Raw genomic sequence first — 25,985 nt, forward strand, 5'->3', positions numbered from 1 at the left:
ATTATCCAGAATTACCAGAACACCTTGTGACCTGTTCCAGTGTGTGATACATTGCCTTTGAGAGGAGATGAGATGAGATAAGATGAGATGAGATGAGAAAAGATGAGGTTAAAAGCTCTAAAAGCATGAGTGCAGTTGAGCCCGGCTCTCTTGCATTGTGGTTAAGATGCTCGCTTGTTGTGTGCAGGGTAGCTTCGGCCTTTTATATTAGTGCCTTGACTTGGTTCTCATGGATTTTCTTCAGCCGATCATCAAGGTTAAAGGGGGGAAGAGTGTAACAAGCAGTGTTGTGTGATACACCGCCATTACGGATACTGCCCCCTGTGGGTGAGATGAGATGTGATTGTTTTTTTTTTTTTAGAAACTTCAAAATTAGACCACTGATGTAAATCACCCTTACTGTATATTCCACCATGCTGACACCTCTCCAATGCAAAACTCAAGCAGCAGGTGTCTTGGGCTAGCTGGGTGTTGATACCCCGCTAACATGACTGTGACTGTGTACCACCCCACCGCCCTGCACGGTAAGCCACGTTGCTGTGCCTGAGGTGTAATGCGGGTTATGAAATGTCAAACTCCCATGCAGTGGAATGTAATTGAAAATGGTTCAGAGAGACTTGAGCCAGCCAACTGTGAAAGGAAATCATTCCGGGGGAAGGAAACTGCAGGTCCTAGGCAGCTGCAGGACCTAGTTTACATAATCCTTAATGACCAGTTGCCAGCCGGCCTCTAAATAAACTCTTATTTGTCCTTCGATAAACACTGTCCAGTAATCAGCAAGGAAAAGATTTATAGCTTACCTCAATCTGTTACGTCCCAGCTGTGTGCCAGAGTTCGCCTCCTTCTGCATTTTAGCTTCATCAAATGGGGAGGGCAGCTATCCTGCCCCCTTGCCAATGGCTTCCCTATAGCCAGCCTGTCCACTTATCTGCAAGCTATTTAGAGGCAGGGGTACCTCGAAAGGTGAGGTCAACGGCCAAAGACTATAGTATGAAAATTGTATAATGTAGTCGTGTTGTCTAGTCTATGTTTTAATAAATAATCTATTACATGAGTTTACTGACTGAATTAGCATTAGCCTCTATGTTTTAACATCTACTCTCATGTAATGGAATCATACTTCCCATACGTAGCATAACTATGTAGCAGCATGCAGCTGTCAGATGTGGTCCAGCGGTTAAAGAAAAGGGCTTGTAACAAGGAAGTCACCGGTTCAAATCCTGGCTCACTCCTTGACACACTGTGTGTCTTTCGGGTGAGGTGTTGTTGGAAGTGACTCTGCAGCTGATGCACAGTTCACACACCCTAGTCTCTGTAAGTCACATCAGATAAAGGTGTCTGCTAAATAAACTAATAATAATAATAATAATAATAACATCAGTGAATATAAATGTACCTGTGTTAGTTCAGAAAAAGCGCTGCGAATCCACTCCAGGTGTAATGGAAGAGCAGACTAACTTGAGGGCATTCTCTTGAAGTGTATCGCTGTCATGTATTTGCCTGGGAGTGTAAAATGCTGCATTGAATTTCACTGTTGGGCAGTTTAATAAGATCACCATTTGTCTTTCAAAATGTAATTGAACAGAAAGGAGAAACTTGACAGCGAAGTTACGTTTCTCAAACGAATTGGAGTATTGCATTTTCTCTTGGTGTCTCATTTGCTGAGTGAGTGGTGCTGTGCTGGAAGAACACAATCTCAAAGCCATTAGGACACACATCACAAGAAATATGATATGATTGAATAATGTAATAAAAAATAAAAAAGACCATGGAAACTTCAAAGACGAATAAAAGCTTGGTGGCTCTGACAAATAGTTTTCATAGTTAATCCCTCAACTGCTAAAGATATTAAAATCCCTCCTTTGCTGAAATGTAGCTAACACAAAATTAGAGAGACCAGTCTCATCAAAAAGTAAATCACGTCAAATTGTATGTGACGTACAGATGGATGAACAGACAGATAGATTGTCTCCACAGATTCTCTTCTAGAATGTCTGTCTGGCTGACCTGGTAAAGGCATGACTGTGTGATGTGCAGGGAGAGTCATACAGACAGAGGAGCATGGGTTCACGTCCTGGCTGTCCTAGCTCTTATCTGGGGACGCCACAAGGAGCGTTGCTCTGGCACTCCCATGGGTTGGGGAGGGTTAATTGGCAGGTATTTCTTCTGAAGGTAATCACTATCAGAAACTAAGAGTCATTTTTACAGAAAAACAAAGGGCTGTGTATCTATTTGGAAATGAGCATCTTCAATTAGCCTCATTTTAGTTGGCTGGATTCAAGTAATGCTTTTTTTCTACCTTGGTATATAAACATTTTTGCAGAGCAAACAGCTCATTAAAATTTAACCATTTATATAAAAATCTGAAAATACAATTCAATTCCTGTTATAGTTGCGGCATACTATAACTTTTAAATACAATAAATAACAACACAGCTGGGTAAGCCAGATAGTTAGGATTAAGTATTTTTATTTTATTTTAATCTTTCCACTTGTTATTTTAATGACTTAGGACTCCAGGAAAAACAGTTTGTTTTGTAAGAAATTCATTTTACACAGCGTGATCCTTACTAGTAGTGAATAGCAAACAAAAATCTCGTAAGACATTTCTTTCCATGCAAGGCAGCTAATGAGCACCACTGCTTCAATATCTCCAGACTGAACTTTCAAACTAACTTTGCAAGTGCTCCTACACAGTGAAATGCTGAATTAAATACACGCTTGAGTGAATGGTACACTAGTATGGCTTTTATTGAAAGGAGCGTCTGATAGTGTGATATTGCAGCTCACGAATCTACCTTGACATATTTACCGTATGTACTAACTATTCTGGGCAGTTAAAAGAAATTAGAAAAACCACAAAGGAAGTGATTTATATAATTTATAATTGTTCTTTTGAAAGATAAACATTACAGTGGAGATTCAGCTTTATAATAAAACAAAAAAATATTAGATATCATGAAAAATAACATGCTAACATTAATTTCATACTTTTATTTTCCCCATATGAATTATTCCCCTTTTGATTACTTAGGCATTTTCTCATAGCTCCTCCGTTCTGCTCCCATGTTCATGAAAATAAACAACATTTACGAAGGGGGAAAAAAAGAAAGAAGAACATGTATACTGTACATTGCAGTGGCTTCTGGGATACTGTCATCCAGCAAAGTATTTTTTAAACAGCAGCTGGGTTAAACTAACCCGGTTTCATTCGGCAATCTGGATGCGCTAACACTGTTGGGTTGGGTTCAGGTAAATCTGTTTTGAACTAGGTTGTCGCTTTTTTTTGCACTAATGTGGGCAGGGCCTTAGACGACTGCCACAGTGACTGCTGCTTTTTAAACTTGAGGACATAATTCGGAATTTCGTCCCTTTAAGATTTCTCCAATAATGTATAGTTTGTCCTTAAGTGAAATTGATGATCGTTTAGCGCTGGCCACGGTAATACTGCAGAAATTACAGTAACAGAGAGCAAGGTCAAGTTCAAACAGCAGACCGGTGTGTGCCATTGCAGTGCGTGAGTAATAACAGGAAGTACGCACTATCAGAATATGTACTAAAAGGAGAATTTAAACAGGATTTAATACGATTTTATTCGGTTCCATGATACTGGTTCTTTATACCAGTGTGTAGGTTATATCCCAGGTACGTTGTTAATGTATTTTTGCTCATTCTTCAACACAGCTTTGAGTTCTGCAATCGACTTTGGCTTCTTTTTTGCAACAGCAGCCTTCAAGTCAATCCACAACATCTCAATGGGATTCAAGTCCGGGGACTGAGATGGTCTTTTGGTAGTTATCACTGCCATTTTGAGATTGTTTCTATACTCTTTAACCATTTTTGTTGCTTTTTTGAATCACAAATTTCCAATTTATTTTGATTATGTATGTATTTATTCTATAATAATCATCAGGTGTTGGTTGTCTGTCATGATCAGTCAATAATTAGCTACAAATGGGTTTCATACAAAATATGTTGGATTTCCAGCCATGGAAATCCACCACATCCAAGCTTTTCTTTATTTAGTTATATAGTTATTTTACATATGCACTGAGGTCAAGGTCTCTCCTTCACTTTCAGCGCTTCGTGCATGCTGGCTGCAGACAGCCTCCGGTTGATGTTTCTGTACTTGCACTTGAGCAGGTTCCAGAAGGTAGTCCTCAGATCCCGGTTGAAGAACGCATAGATCAGGGGATTGATGAGGGAGTTGGTGTATCCCAACCACAGCAAGGTCCGCTCCAGCCTCAGAGGCATGCAGCTGCACTCGATGCCGCAAATAAATGGCCTGGCCGTGGAGAGGAGGAAGAAGGGCAGCCAGCAGAAGGTGAAGGCACCTACGATGATGCCCAGGGTCCTGGCAGCTTTCTGCTCCCTCTTGAAGATGGAGATGTTCCTGCGGTCTGGCCGGAGCAGCTTGGAGAGGATGGCGCACTCTTCCATCACCCTGTCCTGGCGAGAGACACGATGGTTCTGAACCCCCCGCATCTCCTGCTCCATGCTGTAGATCCCGTCGCGGTCGTACTGCCACGGGATGTGCATGAACTTGTGCTTCTCGGCGCTGATCTTGGCTGCATTATAGATGCGGAAGTACATTACAAGCATGACCGTCATGGGGATATAGAAGGCCACGGCCGTGGAGTAGACAGTGTAGCCAAAGTCCTGGCTGATGAGGCAGACAGGCTCCACCGTGACGTTGGTGGCCCAGCCGAAGAGGGGTGGCAGGGTGATGGAGGTGGACAGCAGCCACGCTATGAACACCATCTTCGCCATCAGCTTCCCGTTCTGCCGCACCGGGTACGTCAAGGGTCTGGTTATCCCCAGGTACCTGAAAAATTGACAGAAACGTTTCGGATTCTTGTTAAACACCTACAATATGTCAGTAAAAAATAAACATCAACTGTGCAGATTTTAATCAACAACTGGCTGAAACTTTCTAGATTTTATTCGATAAAAGGGATCTTAAGTCTAAGTTCTGAGAAGGTGATGAGGCAAAAAAAAAAAAATGTTCTGACCCCATGCGGTAGTGCAAAAATTCCCGAACAGTCATGTGATCACTAACAACCAATCAGAGTACTTAGTTTGACCCAGGACATTTTATAAAGACTGTTATTAATGTGTATTTAAAAAACTTTAAGCCTTATTTTTTTTTTTAAAAAACACACTGCCTTTTTGTAGTCACTGAAAAAGCTTTTTTTTCCCCCTTACTATTTGATGGTGTTTGCTTCAATTGTTCTGAGTGCTTCTGGGTTATGTTGCTCCTATATTTAGCTACTGTCATTTCTCTAAAGCTTCCTTTACCTGGCTTTGAGCTGCTTTGAGCTGGAAAGAGGTAGTTCTCCAAGCTAGGAAGACTAAGATAACTCAGAACTGGAGCAATATAAAAATGATTGCAAACACTGTGAAATAGTAAGGGGAAGAAAAAGAGGCATTGCACCTACACCTACTTTAAGATTTCAGAATCAAAAGCCAAACTGGACATTCAAATACAAAACTTTGGAAAAATAACTTTCTCAAGCTCAAAGTGGAAAAAATAGTACAACACCTGGGGGGACATCAAGATTGTATGACGCAGCGCTAAATTGGCAGAGTGTAAGTAATGCTCTGCCGTGGAACACATTGTACCCCATCCCAAATAACTAGCCCAATATAAATCAGGAACGTCGGTGCTCAAAATGGGTTACTGGCAGCACAGATTAACAGACGAATCTGAAAAATAGCCCTTCCCCTCCAAATGGACTACCTCAATTGAACAATAGGTAGGTCATTTGGAGACACACTACCCTGTGTTTTAAATAAAATGTACAGGTTTTAACCCACTAAAACCCGGGTAGCTCATCTGGAGAGGCAGAAATGACCCATATTGACTAAGTGTCTTGACTTTGTATTATATTATTATTATTATTATACGACAGGTAAAACCAAATATACATAATGAAAAGGATAACTTAATGAACCAAGTTTATTATATGACTGTGGCAGTGTGCCCAGCCCATGTGTAGATTTTGTGTTATATGTTTCGTGTGGTGTGTTAATGTTGGTGTATAGGTATTGGTGCATAGGATATAAATGGGTCTGCGTAGCACGGGTGATTTAAAATGTATGATTGTATTTAGGCATGGGGAGTGCACAATCACTTCATGTGCAGATAAAGTATGTAATAGTATGTGAGCAGGGGGATTGACACGTGCTAGGAGTCAAGTGAATAATTAATTAGTAATTGAATCCTGGCACAACTGTATATTGTGTGTTCTGTGAGTGCAGTCACTTGGGAGAGGTGTGTTCGGTGAGTGGAGAACTGGTGTGGAGAGGAGATTAAAATAATAAATAATTAAGACGATAACAGATGCTACTTGTACAAGAGGACTCGCACAATACTTGTTTAGTGTTCGTTCACTGTTTGTTTTGTCTGTCTGTTCGTTTGGCCATTGCAACGTTTATTTTGAGTGTTTTGTTTTGTTTAAACCTTTTATTTTACAATAAACCAGCTCCAGCAAGCACATTCACCATTTCACTCACAGTGCTGTGTGTGTGTTTCTTCTGGGTCTGATGTCACAAACAAACAATTGTACATGATGAAATAGCTGGCATCAGGCTATAATTTAATCCTCAGGGACATCAAAAAGAGTAATGCAAAGCAGCACTACAGGCAATGTCCATCACTGAATTATTATGTGAACACATAATATTGTACTAAATAAGTACAGGTATGAAGAAGGATCCCTCATTATTTAATGTTCTTCACAGGACAGGCAGACACAGACACAGACACTAAAATGCTGACTGATTTCCCCCTGCTTTGTTGTGCAGGAACTTTCTCAGTACATTCTCCAGGGAAGAGAGAGAGAGAGAGAGAGAGAGAGAGAGAGAGAGAGAGAGAGAGAGAGAGAGAGAGAGAGAGAGAGAGAGAGAGAGAGAGAGAGAGAGAGAAATTTTGAGATTAACTCAAGAGGGTGCTTTGTAACAGGAACAGTGTGTCCTGGATTGGATGGTTTGGCAGTTCATTCCAGGGTGTCGGAAGCTGGCCATCCAAGAAGGGGGCGGAGTCACAATACCAGAAGTCATCGCTTTAATGCAGTAAGTGATGTGTCAGTCATGGATTGGAGGATATATAATTGCACTCACTAAGAAGGGGGAGGGACTGAAGGTATATCAGGGGATGTGGCCAAACAATCTGTTCCCTGTGTTATGGTTACACAAAGACCTACAGGAAAACCCTGTGTACTAACCATGGCGGTTTTGTTTATTTTAACTTGTCTAGTAATTGTTGTATTTGTCATTGTTAGATGGCTAAACTCTCCAGGAGCTGCTGCTAGCTCTGCACATTACCTGTATTTCACCACCTGCACCAAGAGCACTCACTGGGTACTTGTGACCATGTTGTGTTTGTGTGTGTGGTTTATATCATGTCGAATTATTTCAAGACATTGAGGTGTAGAGCCCATACTTATTATTTAAGTGTTGCCGGCATGCAACCCAGCCAAATAAAGAGTTGTTTTACCCTGTCTTGTGTATATTATTTCTGAGCATTCCTGAATTGGGTCTAAGGTTTTTAAAGTACCTCAGGATGCTGGTTAGAGTAGAGGAGCTTAAGGAAATGCTACAGTATGATATATTAAACTAAAGCAGAGTGCAGATTACTCCAGGAACACTGAACAATCACTCCTTGGCAGAAACTGTCAATAAAACAATGCCTCCCTTAGCGGCTTAAAGCAGTTTAAAAAGGTGACAATATTGGATGGGCTAAAAGGATTCAGCTTTCCCACACATAATATAGGACAGTGTTAAGGTACGCTTACCCCCCTATAAGCTTAGGTCAGAGGGAGATAAGTTTTTGTTTTGTTCCTTAAAGGGTCAGAAGCCAGAAGTTTATCTTTTGAATAAACCCGTGTAGCCAGCGCTTGAACTCTGACACTGTACTTCTGACGTCTTTTTCATCAAAAGTGTTTTCCCTGAAAACTGAGACCTAGCTCACCTGACCTGCAAGGCATTATATCACAACCTGCCTCTTCCTGCAACTCAGTTTTTTTTGTTTCTTGAAAGCTATTTGCTTCAAAACAGCAATGATGATGCCGTCGATCCACATAATCTGTGGTGCACCTGTGCAATGTGGAATTTGTATTTTAGACACAGTTGAAGTATTCAAGCAGCTGAACCCAGCCCCTGGGGTTCAAAGTACACTGAGATATTTTAAAGCGTAAAACTGACACATCTATTTTGGTGGGCATAACAATTAATTTTTTATTGTTATCAGTTATGCTACTAATTTTAATAATTATAATTATTCCTATACACCTGATTAAACATGCAAGAGAAATATGTTATGCGTCATTTCAGATTCATTAAGCAAATGGTTTCATAAGTATATAAATAGACTCCAGTCAAGTGCGTGTCTGGTATTATCTAATGAGGATTCCTGATGCTTTTACCACTGAGACATTGCATTATAACAGCAAGGCCTTCACTGTGAGTTACAGCTGTCAGAAGAGGTTTCGGTACTGTATACTACCAATAACATCACTGCTTCCAAGCAGTCTATCCAGCGTACCTCTTGCTGGTAAAGATCAGGACTCTGATCCGTATGAACATTGTTTTATTGTGCAAAAAAAGGTCACGTGGTTATACTTGGGTATGAACTGTTTACTGGAAAAACACAGGCATATATAAGCCCATGGTCTTGTGCCTCAGTAAAAGCTCCCCAACTGCTGCAAGTGTAAATTCAAGGTAAGATGATTACTAATGTGCTGTACTGCATGCATGCTAACAGTCCCTATATGACACCCCTTGCTTTGAGAAGTAAGTGAGTAAGTGCCTGTGCAACTCACAGTAAGCCCCACTCCGTATAGAAGAAACTCCTCAGTTGTGAAATATTCAGTAATCCTCATTCATAATACCAAGAGCAGAGAGCAGTCTGTTTAGGAGCTCTTCTTCACCCATCATCCAAGGCTTGACCAGCAAACCCCGTCCCCTATTATTGTATCACCAATCTGACCACCTCCCAGCACAAAGGTAATGTTTAAAACCCAGTATCTATGACTGGACAGTTCTTCTATTAGCTTGTCCTCAATTGCTGTGGACCCTCAGGTGTGCATGCAGTCACTGTATTGGTTAAACTTACAGGGATTTACTTGTTTTTAATTTTAATGTCAAAACTGAGCCTTGACACCCTGTCCTCTTCCCATCAATGACCATCATCGATGATGACCTGGTCCTGAATCACAGTGAGTTCCCCTCATGTAGGATCACATGCTAATGTTAGTGCTGGGAGGGCTCTGTTGTTATTTTTAGAATATGTTAAATTATAGCAGCGTATCCTAAATCTTATGTTTGTTTGTTTTTTATTTTACTGTTAGTCTACGGGAATGCCTTGTTTTTGAGTTGTAATATCTGGATATTTCGTTGGCGAATGTTTGATTGCCTTCAGGCCAAACATGACTTATTCTTGTTGTTTTTTAGTTTTTTTTTTTCCTGAATCTTAATCAGTATGTACCTCTGCAAAGTGTCTTCAGCTTCACTCTTCAGTGAATTTCTTCCCGACACGTGAAAGTTATCCCCAACCTAATATCCTGGATGTTTATGCTCCAGTGCCATACCTTTTCACTGAGCACTTCAAACAGCACTTCTGTTCTGAAGATCCTGGAAGGGGAAGGCTTTCTGATGGGATGAAATGCTGAAATGTTATTCAAAGTGACAACTACTGCTGGCTTATATAACAGCTAGAGTTTAAAAGAGGAAAAGGGATTGCTTTCTTAGTAGCCGAGGACTGCTCTAAATGGTTACTGTTAAAAAATAAATGCATTATAAAACTAAATGTGACATGAAAATAGAGCCGGCTCTTTTCTCGTAGCTTCGCTAAGGTCTTGTTAATCACATTGATGTTGGGTTTCCTTGATGTTAAACTTTATTTGTAAGTGTTTTAGATGCGCATTGAGTTAATGTAAAATACTGGATTAATCTCCTGAACTCTCTACTCTCCTGATTTGAGTGTCATTTGGGTTAATTAGGATGCCTGGCTTGGGGTTCGATGTGGAGTACATTTACATTGCGACTAGGGGATCTAGACTAGTGTATCTCATGCTTTAGACGTTGGTGTAAAATTGATTTTCAAAAGCAATTAATTAGCTGCATGAAGAAGTTATCGCAGAGGACTAGCAGGGGCTGTTTCTCCTCATCACGCTACAGCGATGCACCCAGTGAGCTCAAAGCGGACACCTGCAGGGCTGGCCTTTGTCCTTCAGATGTGGGTAGCTTGCTGACATCCACTCTTGAGTTCCTGGTGAAAAAGGAAGCTGGCTTGATCGTGGAATTGAAGGATGCCGACTGAACCTTCGGGTCTCCTGAGCCATGTGGGGAATTGCTGCGGTGAGGGATTGGGCATTCCAAATTGGGAGAACATCAGGTGAAAATAATAATTGGACAAACTAAGTGCTTAGATGTTTGTAAATGCCTAACCATTTTGATGTATGTGTCATAGTTTGGACATTCCCATGTGTAATTTTCATTTACACATCTAAAAGAGAAGTTTAGATATCCTGAGGGACATGTGCTGGTACATGGTGTGAGTCAAGTCTGAAACGGACAGTGAGTTTCCTCATTTCGGATCACTGCAGCAACTGCCTTTTTTATAAGCTAGTATTAGTACTGGGAGTGTTCTGTTCTGTTATTTTAAGAAATGTTAAATTACCTAGCAAATAGCAACATAGCAACATAGCCTATATCATATTTTTTTTTTTTTTATTATTGTTAGGAGAATAACCCGATATGATTTTTTTCATTCAACCATCAAGGTTTCCATATTGATAAATCCCCAAATTTAGGGATCTCAATTCCTGTGCATCTCCGCTGAGCTATCCTGAGTAGATATAAGACATAGGAAAGATATGATTTATCTAGTGATAAGAGCAAGGGGATTTTGAATTCAAGCTAGTCCCTTTATCTCCGTTGGGAAGTGACATATGTCTAACTAAACTGGGAACTATACTAGGATTCTGTTGTGTTCCAGTTTACACAATGAGCAATGAGGCCTTTCTCAGCAGGCAATTATTATATTTGACATGGCAGATTTCCATATAATAAACGTGGCTCATGTGCCTCACAGTATATTCTGTTTTAGATATTATGAATAATTGTAATGTCAGCTGGTGAGCAGGCTGAAAATGAAAATGTTCACAAATCATCAACTGTTCAATTTCTATACATTTCAATGTATACCTAATCTGCATGTGCTATGATTCTTATTTCATTGATTTTTTTTTAACAAGTAACCTAGGAGCTAAATACTAACAAAATGCCTGAAAATAAGGCATGCAAACTGCCTTCTTTAGACTGCTTTATTTAACTTTGTGCGGAACCATGCAAATTACATGTTTCAGGGGTGCAACTCATTTTCAAAATTGGTGTGTTTGGAGCCCGGTTGTTGGTGAATTCAACCGTAACTAAAGGTAGTGTGTAAAAGCCTTTTTCTGTGAACGTGTTTTGGTGTTACAGGTAAACAGCTTAGCTGTCCTGTAACACCAGACAGAAGGTGTGGGACATGCTGCACCTCTGTTTTCATCTATTGACATTAATGTTGGGATATTTGGGGAAATGATCCTGGGGGTAGCACCCAGCAATGGAAACAATGGATTTATAAGAATCGGTGTGTGCTGTTAGCTACATGGTCTGGACTTTACTATTTATCAAACTGCTGTTTTTTGTTGAGATCAATTAACTAACAGAAACTGGACAGGCACTGATGGGCAGAATGACCATGTTTTACATTTTTCTGCTCCTTCGGATCAGAAGGTTAATTGTTCAAGTCTCTTTGCTTGTGTAAAGCAGCTACATTAATTCTATATAAACTCAATAGTGATCAATCGTAAAAAATGCTTAAAGGAACATGATACAGCCAATGACAAACATTTGAACTAGGAAGTCTTTCTCAATGCCTTCAGTGTTCGGTACAAACAGTCAGTATATTTTAAAATTTAAATCAGCTCTCCCAGTTCCTCACCCATTCATAAGCCTAAAGATTTATCAGCTGTGGCAACTTAATCCTTTACTGCCTGCTGTACACAATTGTGCAAATTTGTTTTTCAATGATAATTTGTCTCCATCAAAAGACTTTTACTGCATACTGGATTTATATTGGCTCAGACGAGTCTATCGTTATGAAACCCTGAAATGTCTCTCCACCCTTGTCATTGCTGGTAACTCTCAAGTATGAGGGGCTTCAAAAGTCTTAATGAGGTTAGTGTTTAGACACTGTTAAAAATGTGAACTTGAAATAAGGAAAAACTAAAGCCAGTGGCTTAATGACAGGTCCCAAAGTGTACTTTAACATTTCAGTGTACCATCCTCAGACACTGTTATACTCTTGTGCCCTCAATGTGCTCTGTGTGTATCACCTAAGTATATGCTGTGAAAAAAGAAAGAAAAAAGATAGGAGGATGTGAATTAGCAGCTAAAGTTTGTGATTTAATTGCAGTTTAGTAAAAGAGCAATTCTCATGTCAACGTACACGTCTCTGAAATGCTACAAAGCTCCGGTAGACAGCAGAGTCCTTAACTAACCTTCTGAAACTGTTTTATGCAAGCACTTTTCCTCCCACACAAATGAAATCGCGTAACAAGCTTTGATACATGGACTCGCTTATATTGTCACCTGAATTGATTATACAAAAAGTGGGGCAATTTCCATGGAAAAAAATAATAAGCCTCACCTTTTTCTCACTCTATTTTGGTAGTACTTTCGAGTTGTGTGTGTTTCCATGTCGTTTTTTTTTTTTTTTTTAGCGAGAGATATTCTCATTCCAAAATGCAAATAACCTAATTAATATGAAAATGTAGCCCTCAAGTTCCTGTTTTTCTAATCGTAAACACAAAGAAACACAAATCACTATGTAACACAATTTTTGTTCCTGGGTAGTAAGTGTTATTTCCTAATTGCTTATGCCTCAGAAGTATAGAAAATGGCTAATATTCGGTACAAACTTTGCTTTTGTGACCAGGACAGTGATATTTTGAAATTTACCTATTTCCAATGAGAAAACGGGCGATTTTGTGTCTTTTCGTTCACATAAAGTCAGAAAAAAACAACATATCAATCCAAATTAAGTGGGGTCCACCAGTGGCTCCCACTTGACGTTGTTCCTCCCCACAGAGAACTCGGTCCGCTGTGGCCAGTCCCGCCTGTAGTAGTGCACCTTGGTGTCCCTGCTGTCCCAAAGGCAAAGATAGCAGGGAAACTTGGTAAAACCGCCTTGGAGACCAATCAGGAATGCCACCATTGCAGCCTCTTGATGCCATCTCAGAAAAATGCAGATATGTATCCACTTAGGCAGCTGGAACTAAACTGAACTGGTGAGCTTAAGGCCCCTATATTTATACTACTATTTATATTACTGGAAAGTTCTAGAAGTTACTTCAAGTTTACTCAGCACTGAATCTATCTGGAATGTTCTGGAAAATAGGTAAATTTCAAAATATCACTGTCCTGGTCACAAAAGCAAAGTTTGTGGGGAATAATAGCCATTTTCTATACTTTTGAGGCATAAGCAATTAGGAAATAACACTTACTACCCAGGAACAAAAAAAAAATAATAATTGTTACACGGTGTAATAATTAAAAAGAAAATTCATAGGCAAGCGCTGTGTTCTATCCTTGCACTCTTTACTAACATTTTTGACTGCATATATGTATTTATTATAAACCTACTGGATGTATGTACAACAATGTAGTTATTATTATTATTATTATTTATTATTATTATTATTATTATTATTATTACCCAAAGTGACAGACTAGGGGTGAACTCACACTAACATTACACAGTAAAGTCTCGCACAAAGGATATATACACACGTACATATATACCAGTTTTCATACAGAACCACAGCTTCAGCAAATCTGATCCTTATAGTAATGGAGCTAAAATACCAGCACTTTAGGTTAATGATATAAAAATGATCCAGTCAAAATATTTAGAAAGTACCTTTTTTTAATACTGGTAGTAAATTAGGCTTAATACTTAGTAAATTAGGATACCTAGTCGCCCGGCTTCACTACACATTTCTTATGATAATAATAATAATGATAATAATCTTGAACAAAGAAGACTACGTGGCGACCTAATTCAAGCATTCAAAATTCTAAAAGGTATTGACAGTGTCAACCCAAGGGACTTTTTCAGCCTGAAAAAAGAAACAAGGACCAGGGATCACAAATGGAGATTAGACAAAGGGGCATTCAGAACAGAAAATAGGAGGCACTTTTTTACACAGAGAATTGTGAGGGTCTGGAATCAACCAGTAATGTTGTTGAAGCTGACATCCTTGGATCCTTCAAGAAGCTGCTTGATGAGATTTTGGGATCAATAAGCTACTAACAACCAAACGAGCAAGATGGGCTGAATGGCCTCCTCTCGTTTGTAAACTTTCTTATGTTCTTACGTTCTTAATAATAATAATAATAATAATAATAATACTAATAATAATAATAATAATAATAATAACAAGAATGACCTGAATCAGAGTCCTGCAGTGACAGTACAAGGTTCTGGCCAGTAGAAAACTATACATAGTTATTGCTGTTAGGTGAGAAAGAATATCAGTAGTCCAGACGAGTTTAATATATAGTACAGCTATGCTAATTGAATACATATTTTTGGTACAAAAGTGACTTGTTGCTTTTCCTTCGTAGGAACCCATTATAAATGCTACTTCAAGCTGGTCTACAATGAATTGCATCTTATTGCTAAGGGACAGAAAGTCTAGGCTAAAGTAATCAGCTATCTGATGACCACAGGAAGACAACAAAAGTGTAAACAAGGGCCTTGTTATATATTTATGTATTTATTGCAAAGGGATTTTTTTTATTTGTAGTGACTTCAGTATTTTTTATAATGTTGCTTATAAAGTAACCAAACCATAAAGCACTGTAATTGCACGAGTCAATTGGCAATAATTTGAAATACTGAATAAATGGTGTCACATAAAAAAATACTGAATGACGAGGCATCCAAACCCCTCGTACTGTATGCGTATGCTTTCCTATTTGGTCAGACCCTTGCCATGGCTACTTCCAGCAGCTCTCAGATAATAAAAGATTGCTTGGTGGTACAGCCTTTACGTTTAGTAGAAAGCTGTGCGAGGTTACGTCACAAATGGGCTTTTCAATGCTGAAGTAGCGTAAGCATTCATTGAGTGTCTTTTTCTAAGGCAGTGTCACGTTTGAGGGTCTAACCTTTTGATAATCAGCTATTCCCTTTTTAATCAGTGCCAGATGCATTAAGTAACCCAGCTGCAGCTCTTCTGTTGGGCCAAGTGTCCCCTGTCCCCCACCACCCGAACACATTCCTTGAGTGGAAGGGAAACGGTACTTTGAGATCAACTGTTCCATTGTGCTAGGGTGCCTTACCTTCTTTGAGAGCAGGTGAAACGGTACTTTGAGATCAACTGTTCCATTGTGCTAGGGTGCCCTACCTAATTTGAGAGCAGGTGAAACGGTACTTTGAGATCAACTGTTCCATTGTGCTAGGGTGCCCTACCTTCCTTGAGAGCAGGTGAAACGGTACTTTGAGATCAACTGTTCCGTTGTGCTAGGGTGCCCTACCTTCTTGGTTTGCGGCAATCATGACATGAGGCATCCTGACTGAGGAACCCTCTCCCATTGAATAATTTTACAAGCCATTAAAAACAAAAAGTATGCATTTATGACAGAGCTGCCTTGAGAATCCCAAGCCTCTAACAGAAGCTCTTAGGTAATTGATTTGATACCCTGGCTTCAGGAACATTATTGTGTGAGGTGTCAGGGTCTGTTTTAAGCATCGGAAAGGGACCCCATCATCCCTACACCCCTAAAGGCCCATATTGAAAGTGGACTGGGGCTTCAGCTGGCATACGTAAAACACTTTATAGCAAATATCATTTAAAAAAGGGCTGTCTTTTGGGACACTGTCAGTCACATACCTGAAAACACAAGACAGCTGAGCTGCATTTCCAGCATCAGTTGTTTAATCTGCCATTACAGCTATGTATTTGGCTTCCTGTACTTCTGCATCTAGCAAAACCTGAGGCACCAAAGAGATTAAGCAATTCCGATCTCAGGGAATGACCAGGGACTGACCAGAGACATGTGGGGTCAGCAGATCTTGAAGATAGAAGGTCTAAGACCATGTAAAGGCATATAGGTAATAAGAAGACTTTAAAAAAAAAAAAAAATAGCATCAGTAATAGAACAAATGAATGAGATGGATTCAATAATCGTATTGATTAAATATTATCCCCTGTCTACAGCAACTCCTAGTAGAAAAAAAAGCAAGCTGTGCAGTTTGTGTGTGTCGTCATGGCAGGAAAAAGAAAGACGTACGACTACATGTACAGGTATTTTTTGTGATCTCTGTTAGTGAAAATGTGTACAGGATTGTTATTGTGTGATGTGCATGTAGAGGGAGGGGGATTGCATAGCAGAGGGGTGGGGAGATTGCGGAGCATTGCATCTCTGCTTAGTGAAAAACTGAGATGCATCAAAACTGAAAAAAGCAAGCCACAGATGCTTAAATGTAGTGTTAGTCCTGACATTCAAAGGCCATTACATGTCACACCACATGGCAGTTAAACTAGGCAGCCTCACGAGATGAGGGTGCCTAGTTTAATTTGTCACTCACTCTCAGGTATACTGTAGTGAAAATAGGATTCTGCAGCCTTGAGTAAACACAATCATGATCCTATAACAAGCAGCTTACACACAAGGACTTGTTTAATTGTTTTGATGTATTGTCCTCAGTAATTGAGCACCATTGACATCTGTATGCTGTGTTTAAACTGCTGATGCGTGGAGGCTCACTTTTGCTAATTGTAATCATATCTGTCCACTTTTAAGAATCAACCGCTTATAAGAATCAAATCACCGTGTGTGTGTGTGTGTGTGTGTGAATGCAGCATGTTTTCACCCACTCTGGGTTGTGTGCTCGGTGAGTGGAGAACGGGAGAGAGAGGAGGAGAAACCAAATAGAGTTTAGAATCAATTGCTATTACGTGCTGGTGGGACCTGCACGATACTTGTTTGTTTAAACTCACCGTGTTTGTTAGTCTGTCGATCTGCTCACCGTTTTGTTAACTGTTAGTCAGTTTTTGTTTGTATATTTATTTTGGTGTGATGTGCCATCTCCTGTGTTTTCGTGTTTGTTAAACCTTTTATTTACAATAAACCGGCGCAAGCAAGCGCCTCATCATTTCAATTCATCTGTCCTGTCTTTGTGTTCATTCCTTCCTGGTTCTGACGTCACACACTTGGCCGTCTTTGTGACAGACACAGAAATTAATACCTGTTTTTCCATTAAACGAGCATATTTTCACTCTTACGAGAAGGGAGCTCGCCAAGTGGCCGATCGTATTGTGTCTGTGCAAGGCGTACGTCACAGCTTTCACCACTACCATCCCAGCATGCGCTGTGAGCCTTTTTTGTCTTTGTACCGTTCTCGTACTGTTTCGCGTGTGTAGCAGTTGTCAGTTGCTTCTGCTATCTTTTTTTCTGTTTTATATTTAATATTCTCTTAATTTTCTTTTTCATAACTGTGCATTATTTATTGTTAGAGTTTTTACAACTTAATATTTACTATAATAACGTATGTTTTCTAACACTATGATATGCGCATGAAAGAAAACTGTGTCAGCCCCGGTCTTTCTTTGTGGGGGACTCATGCATACCGCAAGCGATTGTTTATTTCTCATTCACTGTAGGATGATTTCTTTAATAATTGATACAGAATTTCGGTTATTTCATATTTAGATACCATTCTGTCCTTTATTAAGTGGAATTTGGGGTGTTGAAAGGAATTTTTTAAAGCTCTGGAACCAATTAAAGATTATAACATGGGAACCAATGGGGATTTCATTGGTTCCCTTGTTACGAGCAGTTCTCAAGGAACAAATTATGCTCGTATAATGAGGGATTAAGATGTATATATATATATAATATAATATATATATATATATATATATATATATATATATATATATATATATATATATATATGAACTATATATTGATCAACTCAGATCGTGTAACAGAGGTAATCGTACTTCAGGGTATGTAAAGCAATGGCAACTTTTCATTCAATGAATAACGTGGGGTTCGTGATTATCCCAGTTATAGGTTGCACGACAGGAAAGATTGGACGTCAAGACTGGAAATTGTACTGTGCTTTGTGGTATTTCCGATATTTCCAACTTTTTTTTTAGTCGAAAACGGTACGTCATAAAGTTTCACCGTTAAAGAAGAAGAGAAGAAGAAGAAGAAGAAGAAGAAGAAGAAGAAGAAGAAGAAGAAGAAGAAGAAGTGATCAGAAAGCAGCTTTTTGTGGTTTCCTATTACCGGTATAAATTCTACTGTCAGTAAGAAGCTCCAGCCTCCCACTAGTTTAACAACAGGTCTGAAGAATGAGAAATGCTTCTATTTGATTGACTTTAAGTTTAGAGAAAGTAAAATGGGAATATATTAAGAATGTGTTTTGTGCAGCTACTGGCAGCAGCGCAATTAGCTGTCTTAACACAGTAAAAAAAAAAAAAAAAAAACTACTGGAGTAGTAACAATAATAATAATAATAATAATAATAATAATAATAATAATAATAATAATAATAATAATAATAATACCTGTCCACGCTGATCACACACAGTGTCATGATGGAAGCAGTGCAGCACATGACGTCCATGGCAATGAACACGTTGCAGAAGAACTTCCCGAAAAGCCACTCCCCGCCCACCAGGTCAGTGGTGATGGCAAAGGGCATGACCGCCAGGGCTACCGACAGGTCCGCTGCGGCCAGCGACACCACCAGGTAATTAGACGGCTGCCTGAGCTTTTTAACTGTGCAGACCGAGATGATGACGAGCGAGTTCCCGCCGATGGTGGTTAGGGTGATGATGGAAAGGACAATCCCGATAACGACTTTCTCCACATCTCCATACAGCAAGATTTCCTCCCCGCAGTCCGTGGAGTTTGTCCCGTTGGCAAACTGGAGCTCCGGGGTTGGGAGCTCGGCGTAAGCGGGGAAAGACCCCACTGTCACTGCCGCAGACCGGGGTAATCTCTGCCGTACCAGGTCTTTCATTTCCCCCATTACATTTGACTGTTGAATATTAGACTCGGGTTGGTGTGTACGACCATCCTTTCCGGTTTTAATTCCCTTATAGATGCACTTAATTTGCACAGCGATATAAACTCACTCCAGTCATGTTTAATGTCATGTTAATGTTAATTTGTGTGCCAGTGCCACACACGCACGCACGCACACACACACACACACACACACACACACACACACACATATATATATATATATATGCAATAGTTTATATATATATATATATATATATATATATATATATATATATATATATATATATATATATATATATATATATATCAAAAAATTTAACATCTAATTGATATTATACAATTATAAAATTACATTTGAATGTATAAGAATAGTCACAAATTATGTTTACTAATTGCGAAACATATTTGCTTCCCCCTCCCCTGAAATAAGCGCACAATTATTTTGCTGTGCGGTGTCAGTAGTCAAGTCAGCCTGCTCAATCAGTTTCTCTTCCTCTTGTGAAAAAGCCGAGCAACACTGTGAAGTATTCTGTTAGAACTGAGCCCAAGGCAGCGTATTCCAGAGAGAGGCTCACAGCAGCGGCAACCTGACAACCCCATTATCTGCTCACGTTGACAGGTGGCTGTTTTCCAATATCGTTCAAATCTATCCAAAAATGTTTTTAATTTAACACAACTTTTTTTTTTGCTTTTCATCTCTCTCTCTCTCTCTCTCTCTCTCTCTCTCTCTCTCTCTCTCTCTCTCTCTACAAACACAGTTGAAAAACGACATGGTTTCAACCAGAAACAAACAAAAGGTGTGTGTGTGTGTGTGTGTGTGTATATATATATATATATATATATATATATATATATATATATCTATATCTATATCTATATCTATCTATATATATATATATATATATATATATATATATATAATAGGGAATTAATTTCAGTCAAAAATACTAAAACAGTTGCTTTAATCCACTGTCCATTGTGTTTTTTTTGTTTTTTGTTTTTTTGTTTTTTTGTTTTTTTAGACAATCCAATGATTCCAGTGGACATTTTGATGTATTAATAAAAATGAAATCAGCTTCTTAAAAAGAAAAAGTAACGCTATTTATTAGCGTCTTCATTTATTTATATGTGTTTTCTATCGCTGAGCCTGCTGTGAAATCGTTTGATATCATGCAGTCTTTGATCAGTCCATTGCTCCCCTATGGGCACTTCCTTATTTAATTCCGATGTACATGTGTTTTAGTTCTAAACACAATATAAAAACATTTTCCAAGAAGCAGACATGTCTTTATTGTTTGTATGTGGATGAAACACCAACCGGACCCGAATTCAGGCCTAAAATGTACCCGGGCCAGAACACGGGCTGGTCCCTTAATAAGAACGTATTGATAATATTCCTTATCCTACGTTCAAAAAACTGTCACATCAGGTGCCCCCTCCCCCCTCCGAGGGGACTGTCTGCAAGTAAAGGCTGGGGAAGGGAGAGTGATAAAGTTGCAGCTGGGATTATGACAACCCCCTAACCCAGCATTCAAATCTTATCTTTATTCTTATATCTATCATATTCCCTGAAATATATCTGAGGCACGTCGTTGAAAGCCGAGTGCATAAACTACATAGTAATTACAGCTCCAACCGAAGCACAGCTCGAGGCTTCATTGGTGTTCTCAGTCTTTGTTCTAAGACTGGGTTTATGGCTTCCTATTAGGTTATTGTCTAGCTGGCACATTCATTTAATAGCGATAAAATGTTCAATCAAAATAATAATTACAAGTCATTATGCAAAGCAAGAAAAGCTGCAGTCTTGTCTGGATCATATCTGTGGTATATCTGTGGATGCCAGTCTATTTTTGAAAATTATAATTATAAAAATGTCTTTCTTCCTCATTGTAGTAGATGAAATCACTGCAATCAAGGCTGTATGTTTCCCTTTCACCCAACTAAGAGTCAGAGATGCTGCTGGGAGAGACGGAGAGGGTTATTTTGTAACACTGTTCAATGTTGTTACTTTAGTATACATTTATTATAGTTGCTATGATAATTCAACTAAATAGATACAAATGTATCAGAAAAATCTGCAACTGCAAAGAGACACCAAAAAAGCAACGGTACTGTTTACTAAATGGCTGTAGCAACCACCTTGCATGGAGAGACAGATTTCAATCAGTCAATTTGCGTTTAATGACCACCAGGGGTCACTCTTATTCCATGTAAAAAGGATAACGTTTATGGCAGCCAAAATCTGTTTCCCTGTGCATTCTTCATATGTACAGTAAATGAAACACCAAACATAAAAAGAATCAAAGAACGCAGCTTCTCCCTATTATGGCTGTGATCGTTTGATCTGTCTGTCCTGAGCCAAAGGACACTATTATTATTATTATTATTATTATTATTATTATTATTATTATTATTATTATTATTATAATATAATAATAATAATAATAATAATAATAATAATAATAATAATAATAATAATAATAATATATATAAAATGTTTAAAATTGTAACAAATGTGACTGTACATTCCTATGAAAAGTTCAACGGGACGGAACTGAAACTCTTTTCTATTTAGTATTCATCTCGTCTCTCCTCTGAATTGTAACGTTCGTCATTAATTCTCCTATATGTCACAGTGTGTGTGTGTGTGTGTGTGTGTGTGTGTGTGTGTGTGTGTGTGTGTTTGTGTGTGTATGTATATATATATCTATCTCTATCTATCTATCTATCTATATATATATATATATATATATATATATATATATATATATATATATATATATATATATATATATATATATGGACTGGAGAGGAGGGCTATAGCAGAAGACTATTGTTACCAACAGAGGGCTATAATGCTCGATGCTGCACCCTGGATGTAACAATAGTTTTCCAGAAGGACATTTAATTTTCCACTGTTAGCTGAGTCTGCAGTACATATTTAATATATGATTCAGTCAAAATAATAAAGAGAGGAAAAGTTGGACAGTAAATATGACTTTATATACTGTAAAGCCATAAATATGTACAAGCCTTTTATTACGTGTTTTTCGCATGTGAAAAAAAAAGAAATTTTGCATGAATATTTTAGTGCTGTACATATAATGAAGTAATACACTACTACCAGTGCAGCAGGTCGCAACATTTCTGGAGCAAAATAGGGTTTATGAATGTGACTCGCCAAATATTTTGATCACAAATATTTATGGCTTTACAGTATTTTGTTTTGATAGAGCTGATATAGCATAAGTAAATAGAAAATGTTTTTGTAATTCATCACTCTTCAGCAGTTTTTATTTTTTTCAGCCATTTGTGTTTTGTTGTTTAGGAGTGGAGGGCATTCCTTTGAAAAGAGGTGTGACCGACAGTGATGTTAACCAATCACATGACAGACTGTGACTATTGCCCGGTGATGTAAGGATGTGAGGGCAATACTTCAATCTATTTTTGCTCCTATGATGAGGTTTCCTGTCTTCATATGTTTGACAGCATGTTTCACTTCTTCTGGTAAAACGTCTAGAACTTCTTCCTCGGGTCACATTTTTTCGACTCATTTTCATCATCTGCTATGGTGCTCTTCATCTCGATGCCTTTTTTAAAAAGTGGTTTGTGAAGCTTTCTGATTTTGCTATTTCTGTTTTAATGCAGGACAGGTGTAAAGCCAGTAACATGAGCATTCCTTAGCTTGCCCAGTTACTCCCCAGTTTCCAGGCTGCCTGTGAAAAGGTGATTTCCATCCCCCAAGTGTACCTGTGCTCTTCAGTGTACAGAGAGACCCTCTGCTTGAAAACCTGCCTGACTGATGTGTAACAGTCCAGGCACAGTCCCTCTGCGATCAGCGGCTTGTAAATGTTGGTAAGAGTGCCTGCTTCCTGGTATGAGTTGGGATGTAGTGCCCTCTTGTAGCGTAACGCTGAAGAGCTGAGATTCAGAAAAGGGCAGGTCTGCATCCCGCAGTGTGCGCATTGCAGCAATACACTTCAACATAGTCCCAATTGTTTTGAGGTTTTATTTTCACACAACATGGTCAGCTGGGGAATACATTTCTCAACTTGAGAGTTTGTTGGGCAAAAGAGAATTTCACATATAAGCATCGTAGTGTATCTAGACTAGGGTCCTTCCAGCATTGTTGGCAATCTGATTGAAATGAGTGGAAAAAATAAATTCCTCATGTGATTTTCTGATCCGCGATGTGTGAATAAATATATCACTGCAATATGGACAACAGATCATATAGTAAAGGTAAAATAATGTGTTTCTTGTAATGCTACAATGTGTTCTGTAATACTTAAACCCTAATTATACAATAACCGGAGACTGCCCTCCCATTGTTTTCTATGGAGGTCAGCTGTTCTGTTGTTACTCAATAAAGGAACGGCAAATAAAGCATGGCTGAGAGTTGACCCTAATGACACCTGATCTAAAATCACTGCCTACTCTAGAAAAGTGTTCTCTTTTACTGGACTAAATGATTGTTTCAGGCAAAGGGAAATAAATAACTTAAAGTTATATTATAACACCTTTTTGGACTTTATTAAGTTCCATTATTACCTCGTAACATGCCACACCGTGCCATAGTCCCTTAATTCTAACCATATTAGAACCCTAACCATGTCCATGACACTAGCCCTGACACCTTCTCCCACTACTAGGGGGAAGAAGCTGGGTCTAAGGCAGGGGTGGCCAAAGTTGGGCCTTCCAGTTCTAGTCTTTGTTCCAACCCTGTTCTAAATTGTTTAATTGAACCAATCAAACCTCCATCTGGACCCTGAAGTAGTTCATTACCTCATTTTACCTGTTAACCCTGCAGTGGAATGGCCTTACTGGACTATAAATGGACACGCTTGGTCTAAGGCAGTTCCTGGAGGAGGAGGGGGGGGGGGGGGGGTGTAGTGTCTTCTGGCTTTTGTTCCACCCGAGCTTCCAATTACGTAATTTGTCTAATTATTTGATTAATTGGACACATTTAACACTTCTCTCCAGGCCTTAAAATGTTTTCTAGGTAGTGCACCCAATGCCGGCGCTGGGCCCTTGTCAAGATTGTAAAGTAGACCCTGCACTGCCCCAAAAAAACAAAAACAAAACCAAGAGCGCTTAACCTAAAGAAACCCTTTTGAAAATAAATGCATCAGCAGCAAAATCTTAATCAGTCTTCTGTCTAACAAAGCCTATTCTAACGTTATTTTAAGATGACTGTGAACAAGACATTAATCAATCAAGTAACAGCATGTCCAAACATTTTCATAAATCAGTTATGTAACAAGATTAATCAATTTGATTAATAACTTGATTTTAAACATATGAACAGCTTCAGATTTGTCATAAAATCTTCTTAATCATAGGCATCAGTTGGATGTCTGCATCTCAAAACAGTCCATAGCACAAATACAAAATAAGCCTTAAAATATAACTGTCAAATTATAACCAATTCATCAGAAACAAAAGAAGCTGAAAATACTGAAAGCTTTGTCCCCTCTGCTTGTATCACTCAGTCATGCACTGTAATATTACACTTCAGATAAACCTAAAATGACAAGCATTCAGAAATATTACATTATGCAGCAACTGCTGTAGAGAGGGAGTTTTGTTATAAAAAAAATGATATAAAAAAACAAAACACTGTGCTATTTTAAAATACAGCAGCCCCTCTCAATTCCATACTGCATTTTAATTCCCAGCCCTTCTAATAACAATCTGGAGACACAAATCAGGTGTTCTGCTAGATTTTCTTTATTATTATTGCTCTGACAATAGGTCAAATGTAATAGGTTAACCCATCGTGTACATTTACATTAATTAATGCAATACCTAAGCTAAAGTATATTACTAATGTATTGAAGTGAAATTAATACAAAAGCTACTTTCACTTTCCTGTTCTAATCACATGCAGCACAATTCACAGCTAAATCTGTCAAAAGTATAACGATTTGCAATGCTGTTATATCATTTTGTAATATTCCAGAATAATACAAAGTTGTACAAAGATAAAAACTCACCTTTTTGTTTCTGGTTTATTAATACTGAAGGCTTGTTCATCTAACCTTCAGTTATCCTCCCCTGTGTGTTGAGAGGCACAGTGGAATAAATCAGTGCAGCATACAGAAGCTGTGCAATACAGATTAAAAACATTCTGCATTCTGTTTAAACAAAAAAATAGAATTATATACTTTATATAACACAGGAAATTACATCATTATTCCATCAGGATACCTAAGTGCGTTTTGCAAAATGGCACAGCTCACTGTGCTTTGTGCAGTACTGAGTCTGCTCAGCACTTGGATGGAAACAAATCTTAACTAGCCCAAATCACTCCAGGATCCTGCTTTGTATCTTTCAGTGGTCATGCTTCTTTGAAACATCTACTGGTTTCTTATCTTTAACAGTTTGGACCCTGTTCTTTTTGGTTATTGATAATGGTCATAATTTGACTCATACTAAGAATGCCTTGTCTGTCAGGATTGTGGTTTTGAACCTGACTTGTACTTATACTCCTACTTCTATGTCTAACTAATTCTGAAAATTCAAGGGCAGTAAATTAGGATCTGTTGCAGGGTGAAGGTGAATAAAAGATGTGAAATCTGGCCTCCCGACTGGTGGCGGCACTGGAAAGATCTACCTTCATGACCTCACCAAGATGGAACATACATTTGGTATAGAGCCGGCTTTCAGCTGCCGAACCTCAAAAAGTACTGTTCCAATTTTTTGGATTACTTCATATGGGCCTTGCCATTTGGTAAACAATTTACATTCTGAAGAGAGGAGAAGGAACAGCACTCAATTGCCCAGTTGGAATGATCTAATTTGAGCTTTTTGATTGTAAGTCTGCTCTGACTATGAAAACTTCCAGATTTTGTTTAGGCAGTTGATCAAACAATTCTAGGTGATCT

The 25,985-nt window shown here is 38.7% G+C and overlaps 1 protein-coding gene across 1 annotated transcript; it reads right to left on the reverse strand.

Annotated features, from left to right (window-relative positions):
* Positions 1-3,759: 3,759 nt before the first annotated feature.
* On the reverse strand, positions 3,760-19,090 carry LOC121328818 (5-hydroxytryptamine receptor 7-like). The gene is made up of 2 exons (XM_041273940.1): positions 18,633-19,090; positions 3,760-4,825 (listed from the first exon to the last, which is right to left on the reverse strand). Exons 1-2 carry the CDS (start codon positions 19,088-19,090, stop codon positions 4,057-4,059), a joined length of 1,227 nt encoding a protein of 408 aa, XP_041129874.1. The 3' UTR covers positions 3,760-4,056.
* Positions 19,091-25,985: the final 6,895 nt, after the last annotated feature.

This window comes from Polyodon spathula, chromosome 1 (genome assembly GCF_017654505.1).
Source record: "Polyodon spathula isolate WHYD16114869_AA chromosome 1, ASM1765450v1, whole genome shotgun sequence".
NCBI classification, from domain to species: Eukaryota; Metazoa; Chordata; class Actinopteri; order Acipenseriformes; family Polyodontidae; genus Polyodon; species Polyodon spathula.